This window comes from Psammomys obesus, unplaced genomic scaffold, assembly GCF_907164565.1.
Source record: "Psammomys obesus unplaced genomic scaffold, mPsaObe1.curated_primary_1811, whole genome shotgun sequence".
NCBI lineage: Eukaryota > Metazoa > Chordata > Mammalia > Rodentia > Muridae > Psammomys > Psammomys obesus.
In genome coordinates this window covers 7,225,903-7,238,662 of record NW_026592890.1, presented here as the reverse complement: position 1 = coordinate 7,238,662, position 12,760 = coordinate 7,225,903, and the positions used below count along the sequence as shown (strand labels likewise).

The 12,760-nt window shown below is 43.1% G+C and overlaps 1 protein-coding gene across 1 annotated transcript; it reads left to right on the top strand.

The window, feature by feature from the left end:
- Positions 1–813: 813 nt before the first annotated feature.
- Sod2 (superoxide dismutase 2) lies at positions 814–9,810 on the top strand. The gene is made up of 5 exons (XM_055616027.1): positions 814–919; positions 1,030–1,232; positions 3,131–3,247; positions 4,816–4,995; positions 6,847–9,810. The coding sequence occupies exons 1-5, from the start codon at positions 897–899 to the stop codon at positions 6,990–6,992; spliced, it is 669 nt and encodes a 222-aa protein (XP_055472002.1). The 5' UTR covers positions 814–896; the 3' UTR covers positions 6,993–9,810.
- The last annotated feature ends 2,950 nt before the right edge of the window (positions 9,811–12,760 follow it).

Here is a 12,760-nt window from a genome sequence, read left to right as displayed (position 1 = left end):
CACAGGCTTTCTGCTTTCTTTGATAGTATTCTAAGCAGTGAAGACCTGAACCCTAGCAGTGGCAGAGGAAGGCTGTCTTAAATTCTATGTATAATTGTTACGAAAACATCTGATAGCCACAGTTTAGTAGACTATAAGTCTACAAAGGAAAAAAAAAATGTCCCTTTTACATTCGGCTGAGCAGTTGGCTTTTGAAGTCACCAAATGCACAAGATGTTGCAGGGTCCAGACAGGGCTTAGTCAGGAAAGATGAACTCCGAGTTCTAATCCCGACTCTTACTCGTCAACAGCGAGGTTCGGCTGGTTGTACCTGGACTCAGCAACACCCAGGGCTAACAGATGAACATACGCACATCTGCGACGAAATTGAAGTTACGGGGCATTCCATGGAGATGAAGCCACCTGGCTGCGGTCCTGGCTCTGGCCTGGAGGAGGCCCCAGAGAAGGTCACTGCGGGCACACGTTAACCGGGTCAGGGGCCCTGATTACACCATGGTTCTGACCGGCAGCAAGGCGGTGGCTTCCCGGAGGAACGTCTCCGGGGCTTCCCAGAGGAGTGGAAGCGACTCAGCCCACGAGGAAGGCTGGTCAGCGCGCACCGAGAAGGGGCGGGGCCAAGGCCGAAGGCGGGGCGGGGCCACCTCGGGGGCGTGGCTGAGGCCAGCCCGCGGGCCCTACCAAGTCGTCGCGGGGGAGACACGGCCTCCTCTGGGAACCGCTCATCCCGAGCCAGGTACTCTCGTGTCGCCGTCCTCCCCTCCGCTGATGGGAGCGGCCGGCAGGGTCGCCGCCCTGAGGTGTCCTTGTGGAGGCGCCTCGGACGCCGCACAGCAGACGCACGCCTGCGAGCGGACCGTTGAGTTGTCCGGAGAGCGGAGGCCGAGGGCATCTCAGCGATGCTGTGTCGGGCGGCGAGCAGGTGAGCGGGGGCCACCCGGGCCGCGGCGTCCTCCGTGGGGTGGTTCTCGGGCGGCGGGCGTGGCCGGTCGCCCTGTCGGTGGCCTGACGCGGCGTCCTCTCTGTCCTCAGCGCGGGCAGGAGGCTGGGCCCTGCGGCCAGTGTCGCGGGCTCCCGGCACAAGCACAGCCTCCCCGACCTGCCTTACGACTATGGCGCGCTGCAGCCGCACATCAACGCGCAGATCATGCAGCTGCACCACAGCAAGCACCACGCGGCCTACGTGAACAATCTGAACGTCACCGAGGAGAAGTACCACGAGGCACTGGCCAAGGGTAGGTGCGAGACCCCTGCACTGGAGGAGCCCCCGTGCGGACACCGCTTCCTACCCGCTCGCTTCCCAGAGGGTGGTCTGTTCTGATGCAGGAGCCTGCCCCGGTTGGTTTGCATAAACGTCCTTTAGTGTCCCGGAAAACCCAGGACCTCACAGAAGTACTTGATGAACGTTTTACTATCGTGAGTCTTTTTTTGTCACCGTGTTGCTGGCTGGCGTTGGTGGTAAATTGGGAGTCCATTAAAGACGGCTCCTGGACGCCACTCCTTTTTTTGCATAATGAATATTTATTTTTTGTTTTGCATATGGATATTTAAAATCGCGGTTGTTACATAATATGGCTTTGGAAAAGTTTGTTTTTTTCTTTTCTCATAGTCTTGGCAGCCATTTGAGAGTGCCCAGGCTGGTCAGTCAGGTGCCCTTGAGTGGCAGGATGGCAGGGACTTAGCTGAGAGCAAGCGATCCAGTGGTGGCCTGCCAGCAGGTGCAGGACAGGGTCTGAAGTGGCATGAGAAGGTTGCCACCCGCGTTGTGATTATTGTCATGGTTTTGGAACAACAGTAGGATTAGTTTGGTCTAGGACTTGGACTCCCTGGCCCCTGAGATGCCCTTTGCACCGTGGAAACCCTGTTTCACACCCTTTACTTGTGGGAGAGGAAAATGCAGGAATTAGCGCTTAACTGAGGCGTTGAACAGGCTAGCACCTGCTACACTTGGTACTTTTGGGGTCAAAATAGAAAAATAGCAGTTTTGTGGGAAACAGTACCTGTCACTAAATGCAAAAACAGTTAAGTTTATTTATTTACCTATATTTTTAAGAGCTGAGGTCAGCCAACAAAATCCATGGTATGTGGCCTTCTTTGTTTGCACTTCCAGTGATGTGTATGGGAGTGCTGTGGTATTAAAAAACCTGTCTCTGTGTGTGTGTGCAAGCATGCAGACATGGAGCTGGTGGAGGTCAGAGGATAACTTTTGAGAGTCAGTTCTTTGCTTCCATTGTGGTATCCAAGAACTGAACTCAGATTGTCAACTCAAGTCAGGTTGTCAGGTTTTCCTGGCAAGAACTTTTCGTTTTTTTACCTGTTGAGCCAACCATAACTCCTGGGAATATTGTTTAAATGGCTAGACAAAATTGTATGTTGTCATTTTAATCCATCAGTTTTTACAAGAAAAATAATTGGTAGTCATGTCTCTAAATTAGCTGTACTGCTTGAGAAGTCACACAGTAAAATTCACTTTTTCTGCAATGTACTTTTACAGAATCTCTGGTCTGGGATATCGGCTGACTGAAATGTTAGTCAGTGACATCTGGTTGACTAGAGGCATCTAGTGGGGAAGTGTGGTATTTCAACATGGCTGTGTTTGAGGTAAATGGCCAAATCAAAAGAAGGAAATTGCCACATTCTGGAAATTTTACTTGCAATAAGCAAATCACTCCAACCTTCAGTCCGGGAAGAAACTGATTTAGAAAATAACAGATTTGGGAAGGATGTGGTAATGGTGAAGCTGGAGAATAACCCAGCTGGGAAAACATTTCTTTGAAGGTGACATCAGATGCCTGGAAAACTTTCCTCCAAGTGACTCCTGGGGAGTTAGGTCTTTATTTGTTTAATGAGTACTGCTGAAAACAACAACAGCAAAAGCTTTGGTGTGTCGTAATGCCTGATTGTGGTACTTACTCTACTGCAGGCTTAGAGAGGAAGAATTTCTTCTTTTTCTTTTTAAAGATTTATTTATTATTTATACAACATTCTGCATTCACACCACATCTTACTATAGATGGTTGCTGGGAATTGAACTCAGGACCTTTGGAAGAACAGTGAGTATTCTTAACCTCTGAGCCATCTCTCCAGCCGGAGAGGAAGAATTTCTAAAAGGTGCTTACATTTTATATTTCAGGAGATGTTACGGCTCAGGTTGCTCTTCAGCCAGCACTGAGGTTCAATGGCGGGGGACATATTAATCACTCCATATTCTGGACGAACTTGAGCCCTAATGGTGGTGGAGAACCCAAAGGTTGGTATATACTGCTGCAGCTTTATATCTGGTGTATATTAGGAATGATGGCTGATTTATTTTCTCCTTTTAATTTTTTTTTTTTTTTCTTCTTTAAAAGACAGATTTTTACTGTGTAGTTCTTGCTGGCCTGAAACTCAATATGTAGACAGTGTTTAGAAATTTATTAGGTTTTTTTTTTTTTTTTTTTTTGAGACAATGTCTCCCTAAGTACTTTGAGCTGGAACTCCATATGTAGACTAGGACTAACTCACCATACATGGCTAAAAGTTTATTTATTTTTGAAAAACGATTTATTTTTATTCTATGTACATCGGTGTTTTGCCTGCATGTATATCTTTTTGAGGGTGTCAGATCCCCTGGAACTCGAGTTACAGACAGTTGTGAGCTGCCATGTGTGTATGGGGAATTGAACATACACACATGTTCAATGTAACCGGAAGAGTAACCAATGCTTTTAACGCCTGAGAAATCTCTCTAACCCCTGAAGTGTGTTTGTTTGCTTGTTTGTTTGTTTATTTATTTGGTTTTTGAGACAGAGTTTCTCTGTGTAGCCACCGTAACTGTTCTGGAACTTGCTGTGTAGACCAGGCTGTCCTAGAACCTACAGAGATCTGCCTGCCTCTGCCTCCTGAGTGCTGGGATTAAAGGCATGCACCACCACTGCCTGGCCAAAGTTTATTTTCTTATTATTGTGTGTATATCTATGTGTGGAGATGGTTTTCTTTTCCTACATTATCAGGTTTGCAGGGCAAGTGCTGTTGCTCTCTGAGCCATCTAGAGCAATATGCTGCTCCCTCCCCCCTTTCTTTCTGCCCCCTCTCTTTCTCTCTTTCCTTTACTTTATTGGGATCAGTTGCAGAGCTTCCTGAATAGCAGTCACATTTGTGCATTGAGCTATGCTCCAGTCCTATAGTGAAATATTAGCTCAGTAACAAAAGAAAAGCATTCATTTAAAAAATACTATGATAAAGATGGGAAGATCGGGCTGGAGAGATGGCCCAGTGGTTAACAGTATTGGCTGCTCTTTCGGAGGACTAAGGTTCAATTCCCAGCACCCACATGGCAATTCACAACTGTCTGTAACTCCTGTTCCAGGGGATCTGACACCCTCACACAAACATACATGCAATCAAAACACCAGTGTACATAAAATAAAAATAAATAATTAAAAAAAAGATGGGACGACCTAGGCTTGGAGAGCTTTGAATAACAGCAGTAACTTTCAATTTCCACATGGGGGAGGTCAAAATTATTAAATGGGCAAAACCAACCAGAAGAAAGCCAGTAGAAAATGTTCTTACTTTCCTGGTGAAAATAGCACAGGGGTTGAAGAAATCCCTAACTGCATTAATCAGCCTTCATTAAAAACAATTCGAATGGAAATTCAGCCCAGCGTCTGGTGCCCGCCAGGAGGAGTGCTGGTGATACTTAGGTTCCCTGGGTTGTTTGTATCTTCTCACTGATGTTGTTTACTTGGTCCTGTGACAAGAATATTTTAGTGTATTGAACATAACCCTTTTGTAGTTTTTGAAGTCTTTTTCTGGTTTGTTTTTTTTTTCCTTCAGGAGAGTTGCTGGAGGCTATCAAACGTGACTTTGGGTCTTTTGAGAAGTTTAAGGAGAAGCTGACAGCTGTGACTGTTGGAATTCAAGGTTCAGGCTGGGGCTGGCTTGGCTTCAATAAGGAGCAGGGTCGCTTACAGATTGCTGCCTGCGCTAATCAGGATCCATTGCAAGGAACAACAGGTGAGCTTTAAAAACTCTTAATCTTTCCATTTCTAAGGTCCTATTTCCTAGAATGGATTAAGCTAGAAATAATGCAAATTAGCAGAGTTTAAAGGCGTGATAATTTGGTCAACTGTTAATAAATTGTACCCAGAGTCTTCAAGATAAAAACTGATTGGTGAGCATGGTAGCGCAGGCCCCTTTGATCCCGATGCTCGGGAGGCAGAGGCAGAGGCAGGCAGATCTCTGTAAGTTAGAGTCTAGCCTGATCTAGAAATTGAGTCCAGGACTGCCAGGGCTACACTGAGAAGCCCTGTCAGGAAGAACCAAAAACAACAACAACAACAATAAAAAAAAACAAACAACTGATTGATAGTCTATAAAATAAGCATGTGTGATTTCTGTAGACTTCTTAGTAAGAAGCTTTTTTTTTTTTTTATGAATTATAAATTTTGTTTCATTCTATGGAAAATTAACGTCAGTTTTAATTGTCATATGCAGTACAATAAGAACCTAAAATTAGATGAGCAGTAAGAGGGAAGAAAGTACAAGCTGAGCCTGACTGGATCATGTGCTCCACTCTGGGTAGCACTGTGGTAGGACTGGGACCAGAAGCAGGTCCTGCAGTCCTGCTTTTCTGCAGGGCTTCAGTGTGTGAAACCCCCAGCTCTTTTCCCTGGATCTAATTGACTATAAAATGTCACTGAAGAATGAGCTAAGTGGAGCACTGTGTAGCAGTAGGCTGTGGCTCTGATGTGATGCCTTAAACAGTAGCTCTCTGCTCCTCTTTCCACCTCTGCCCACGTCTCACTTCTCCACATGTTGTCGGATTTACGGAACATAGACGGTCCTTTTGGGGAGGTGAGATTCCATAGGATCTGTTAATGTCATGGTAAACTTGCATACAGTGAGTTCCTCAGTCAGGCCTGCTTCTCAGGTACCCACTCAGGTTGTGGTTTCCTTCCACACACAGCAAGTGCATTGTGGTGGGGGCTGGAGAGATGGCTTAGCACTTAAGAGCACTGTCTGCTCTTCCAGAGGTCCTGAGTTCAATTCCCAGCAACAACATGGTGGCTCACAACCATCTATACTGGAATCTAATGCCCTCTTCTGGCGTGCAGGTGTACATGCAGATAGAGCACTGATGTAAAATAAATAACTAAATTTAAGAAGTCATTTAAAATGAGAAGATTTTAGAATAAAAATTCCAAAAAGTTATCTTTTGGAATAAAAAGTCACTCAGAATATTGCTACTTTATTAGTAATGCGTTCTGTTCCTCACAAGTGATCCAGATAAACTGGTTGAGGTGTTTTCATAGGAAGGCTTGAGAAATGTGCTTTGAGACAGAGTCTTGCTTTGTGCCTCAGCCTCCTGTGTGTTGGGAACACAGACTTGTGTTACCATACCTGGCTTGAGCTAAGCTCTTCATTTATACCATTTGATTTCTGAAGGTAGTCTTCATTTTTTTTTTTGGTCCTATTTAGTTTCTTGTTACTCTTTTCAGTGACTCATGATTGATGTTTATTCCAGAAAACTAAAATTACCCTTGGAGAGTAGAACAGGTTCTCTGCCTTCTTTCCTCCAGCCCCCGAAAGTAAATCTCAGGGCCTTAGTGGAGACTGTGGCTCCTGACTGACACTGTGAGGAAGACTGGGGTTCAAGAGTAGAAGCTTCTGTTGCTATTTTAGGAACAGGTATTAAGATTCTGAAGTTTAACTGACTTTTTAGGGGCTGTTTTATGTTATTTATTTTATTTTCCTCCAAAATAAAATTTTTTAATGTTTTTATAGAAATATGCATATTTTCTGTTACATAAGAAACAAGTGAATGATGCCATATTAAAGAGTAATTTTTCCCCCTCTTTCTGATAGGCCTTATTCCCCTGCTGGGGATTGATGTGTGGGAACACGCCTATTACCTTCAGTATAAAAACGTCAGACCCGATTACCTGAAAGCTATTTGGAATGTAATCAACTGGGAGAATGTCACTGAAAGATACACAGCTTGCAAGAAGTAAAGCCTCATCACCATACTGAGTATATCAGGCCCTTGATGGCTATTTTTGTAGTAGTATAGAGTGCTGCGGTTACTGTGACTGCGGTGTTGTTACCATTTATTGATGTATATCCACATAGCTGATGACTAGAATGTTAAGATACTTTCTTATTTTTAATTAAACTTACAATTAGGCAACTGTTTGAGAACAGTGCATATTCTGTGTGAATTATTCTTGATTGAACATTTTCATTTGAGCCTTGAATTGCTAGGATACCCTAACTGTCATTGTAAGACCACCAAAAATATTCTATCTCAATGTTTTGGGGGCCTACAGGAGAGTCTAATCCTATTCTACTGCAGTTAGAAAAAAAATTGAGTTGTTCCCCCACCTCGAGTTGTTAAACAATAAAATAGTTCATTTTCTATTAAAAATTGCTATTTTTGGTAAGTAATCCTTTGCTTAGTAGATATCACCTAGTGGTCTTTATTTGTGGTCACAGTTTTGCATGAGAAACACAATTTTTTTTATTTGAAATCTGTAACTTGAGGCTAAGGATGAAGTTCAGTGGTAGAGCCTTAGTGTGCAAAGCCCTGGGTTCTACTTCAGTACTGAAAACAAATCAACAGAACCCATAGCTTGGTTACTGAATGAGAACTGTTTTATTATAAGATGAGTCTAATTGTGCCTCTGGGTTTTTCTATAGGCAGAGATGGAAAAACATTTAATATTGTCTTTAAAAACCAATTGTATGAAGTGTTCAACGTGGACTATTAGGGCCCGCCTGATGATGTCAACCATGGGGACTGGGCTACAGGGCATTCTGGGAAGCCACCTAGCACCCTTAATTGTGTATCTCTGGAGAACTGGACCCTGGGCCAGATGGCACATTTCTCAGTAGAGGCAAATGGATTTCTGAGTGAAGTTAGAAGGGTGTCTTCAGAACATTAGTTTTCAGAGACATTTATTTTTATTTTATCTATAGTTTCAAAATTTTATAGCTACCAGAGGGGCTTTATATTATGTTCTTCCGTAAAGGGAGGGGCTTTCCCTGACAAGATGACACAGTGTTTCTGATTGTTCCTGTGCAGGGTTGTGTGTGGAGTTGTGCCCTGTGGAAGTGCCACAGGGGCCCTTGTGAATTTGCCTTTCATATTTTGTTTCAGCATCTTCCTAACTATCTTTAATGACTAGGCAATGTTTTTATCAATGGACATGCCATTTATAGTTCCATTACTGGGTAGTTCATTTGTGCTTAATTGTTGTTTATTACCAAAAAGGCTGTGTCAGCAACCCCATGCATTCGAAGTACTTCTTACTGCCTGGAGTCTTTTTTAAGGTTCATTTTATTTGCAATTATGTGTGTCTGTCATAGGAATGCAGGTAGGTGCCCATGGAAGACAGCAGATATTGTTGGATCTCTCAGAGCTGAGGTAGTTACAGGTGGCCGAAGCCACCTGATGTGGGGGGGACTTGGACTGGGGTCACCTGCAAGAGCAATAAGCACTTAACCACTGAGCCACCTCTCCAGCCCCTGGATTTTTTTTTTTTTTTTTCTTAAATCTATCTTGTAATTTATTCCAAGTTTTTTTTAATCCTCCCCTCAAGTATGTTTTCCTTTTTTTTTTTTTTAAATGGAAAAATGGAGTGACTTAGAAGTTTCAGTATTGAAGACTGAAGTTTAAAAAACAAAACCAAACTTAAATTCAAAGCACTTTATAACACTTTATAACAGAAGCTCATCAGGTGTTTTCAACGTCAGTGCTGATCGGTCCTGGTGGCTCCTTTTGTATGTTTATACTTGTGTGTGGAGGGACTCAGAAGACTGAGTAGCAGCCAGTTGTATGGGACAGTGACAGGACTGAGCAAAGGAGAGTCACATGGTTCCACTTTGTTTACAAGGCAGTGAACGCTTTTAAACAGACTTTTTAGGAAAGTGGGACTTAGATGGATAGACTTTGGAAAACAAGTCTTAAGATCAGAGTTTTCTTGAACTAACAAAGATTTGCAGAGACTACTGACTTTATAAAACTTTGACTCATACTAAGCTTTCAGATTAAAAAAAATTCAATGGTGAAATTTCTATGAGGCTCTATTTTTGCTATGGCTTTCTGTTGTCAAGAATGAGGAATGGCACCGTGTTCATTCGGTTAAAGTCTCCCGATGCATAGATTTTTAAGAGACCGGGAGAATTTACAAACTAAAATGATCCAGTGTAAAATGAGGCTTAGACTGGGAAGAGATATGTGTTAAGTGTGTGTGAGTGTGTGTGAGTGTGTGCAACAAGATCAGCAGCGTGTTGTTCCAGTCATGGTTGAACCGACAGGCACCAGCACATACTGGAGAGAAACAAGGAAGCTCTTTCCTTTGAGGTAGTATCTGCTGCTTGAACTATTGTGCATTAATTAAACTTTGGAGTTAAGAAATTGCCTTATTGCATTCTGAAATTCTTGGTCTAAAGTGAGATCCGAATTTCTGTTAAGCACCTTTATAAAAAGTATTGAAGCCATATAGTCAGGACTGATATGTATTGTGTGTGGTGTCATAGTGAAAACTAGGTATAAATACTGGCTTTTTTTTTTTTTTTCCTGTTGTAATTCAGTTAAACTGCTTTCAGGAACACTGTTAGGTACGTTTTTAAATAAGTCACAGCAAAGCATATCCTGCTGATCCCAGGAAGCTAGCATTTGTCTTCTGAACATCATGTCTAGCACCTGCTGAAAAGTCTGTAAGGTCCTGGGTAGTTTTCGCTTAAATATTGATCAAAGAAGTGTTTATTTTCCTATTGTAAGTGCAAAGTGGTGTTGATTGTTAATAAAGACAATCTGTCAACTATCAAGAGGTCTATGTGGTGCGTATGTGTTGGAACATTAACAACCCTATCATGCTGTTTTTCTGTTGCTTTCTGCAAGAGGATTAATAAATAAGAGGCAATTGAAATTTTACATTTTTTTTTTGAAATTTTACTCTTAAAGCCCAGAAGTCATGTTAATTCTCTAATAACAGATTTAATTACATAATGGGTAGTAAATAGTTTTAGGGATATAGGAATAAACTGTTTATCCTGCTCCTAAACCCCTCCACACTCTGCCAGGTTCTCCAGATTCTCAGGGTTTGGTCACTGATTGATGACTCTCTTCAGGATAACTAGTTGCATGTTCTGTAATGGATGACTGTCTTCCAGGAGTGAGGCAGATCCACAGGGGATCTTAGTTCCACAAGACAGCTAGCCCTGCAGACCCAGGTTGTGTGGTATATTTTATCTGCAAATTGGGTGTAATGGTTAATTTGGAGGATTACATTATGCCTCTAACATTAGAGAGAGACACTTTGAGGGCATTTTCAGAAAACATTAGCTGAGGAGTAAGAGTTGCCTTAACTAAGCGGAGGGAGAGAGGAAAGCCGACTGAGCAGCAGGCCTTTCCTCCTGTCAGCTTCCTGCTCGGTGGAGACAGGCGAGGAACCAGCGTGAGCTTCTGTCACCATGCAGCTGCCTATTCTTCACTGTGACGGCCCATCCCTCCAACCACAAATCAAACCTCTCTCCAGCCACTTCTTGTCAGGTGTTTGATCACATTCGTAAGAAAAGTAACACTGGTGCTCCCAATTTGACTGCATCCTTGGGGATGATTAATGTGCTGAGTGACTCACAGGACTCACAATCACTTATTTTTACCCATTAAAAAGGGTCCAGGTGAGTAGCCAGCCGGAGGTGCACAGGGTGAGGTGTTTCAGGGGAGCTTCCCCATGGATTTTCCTCCAGGCACTCCCCCAGCTTCACCTAAACTGCTTTTTGCAGACTTCATTAATAGGCATGATGCTAATTCCTCCTTGGTCATTAGTGATCGCTTCACTCTTCTGCCTCTTCCTTCCCTGGAAGATTAGGAGGCGGAGTTCAAATCCTACCACTAATCTTGTCTTCGGTTTTGGTGTTCAGCCTCTTTCCTATAGCTAGTTAAAGTCACTGGCCTTCAGTCATATCTCTGAAGAGACACCTCCACGGCTGACAGTTGTTTATCAGAAACCACAGTCCACATACTCATCAGTGCTGGAGAGCTTAGGGATTTTGAGAGCCAAGAAACAAAACCAAGGATGAAGAACAACTATTTACTTAATATAAATCAAGCATCACCTATTTTATATGTGAATTATAAAGTTCTCATAACATCTTAAAACAGGAACCAAATAAAATACTGCCTTGACTCTGGGGAAAAAAAGTTTCCTTTTTTTTTTTTTGAGAAAGGCTCTCGCTATGTATCTCTGGCTAACCAGTAACTCACTGTAAACCAGGCTGGGCTTGAATTCAAAGATCTGCCTGCTTCTGCCTCTGCTGTGCTGAGAATAAAAGGAGAAACTGTCACATCTGATAAAAAAAATAATTATCACGCAAAATTTTACATTAGGTTCTGATCATTGAGGAATAGGAGCTTACTTGGTACCCCCTTTTTTAGATAACAGGTTGCCAATGGAAAACAAGTAGTAGGTTATCTAATGGACCCAACAGTTACCAGCATGGCAAGAGGTGCAATAATGGAACTTATATCCTGGGGATAATCTAATTGGACTTGAAGCCTGCTCGATAGAAAAGATTTCATGCCTGGTACTGTAAAATTAGCCAGTTACCTCTGGCTGATGAGGCTGTGGAATCTGGAGAACCTAACGCTGCAGTTCTCTAAAACAGTATAATCTCACTGTGTTCTCAGGACTTACCCTTATCTCCATAGGTAAGTGTAGCTCTCACCCCTCATCAACGAAGCTTCTTTCTGCATCAGACGGGGTTTACCCAATTTATCACCAAGATTGGCCATTTCTCCTAAGTGTACCTTTCTTCCTCCTCCCCGCTCCCCAGCATTTCTGCAAAACCTCCTCAGAGGTCTTCAGCTTCTAGCCCTGCTTCCTTTGGACTCATCCTTTATGCCAACCAAATCAGCCCAGATCTCAGATTCCCCTGCTTAGAATTCATTCTTCAGTGCCACCCTTTGCAATTAGACCACAGTCCACATTCTCCCCCAAGACATTTGCGGCCTTGCAAGGCCTGGCTCTTCTCTGCTTTCAATCTCCACGTCACTCTCCTAGCTCTCTGTGCTCCCAGTGTCCCACACTCTTTTTGCCAGGCCACTTGTCATGTCTTCGCACCTTTGAACTTGCTGCTCCAAGTCAGTCTTTCTTCCCATGATAGTACTTCCTCAAGAGGTCTGCCTGACCATCCTGGACTTCCACTCCCCACTTAGCCTTCGTATTTCTTTCAGGGAGTAATGTAATTATTCAAGGAGTGATGAAGTGATCCTGGCTATCTATTCTTTTACTTGCTTATTCTCTGGATCTCTGTATTAGAACACAAACTTCAGAAGACAGAAACTTGAACCCTTCATGTCCTTCATGGCCAAGTCTCCAGACACTGTGCTTGTACCCCAGTTGGTGCTCAGAAAAGAATTTGGCCTTCCACATGGCAGGTCCTGAGAGGTCTTCACAATGCACCAGAAATCCCCAGACTAGAACATCTTGATGGTCCCTGCTGGTCTCAGGGCTTATGATCCTGCTGAACTACATGCATGTCAAATAAGACAGCCTGATTAATGTTAGAAAGGTTGTGAAGTAGGGAGACAGAGCCATGCAGCTTACAATTGTCTTCACAGAGTGCTTTCTTTTTCCTTTTCTTTTTTTAGCTATTGGATAAATGACACTGTTATATCAACTAATTTTGATGAACTAGAACTGGAACAAAGCTCTGCTATTTGTTTAATTTAATCTGCATTCACCAGGGTATTGTCTTTCTGAAAATTAGCGTT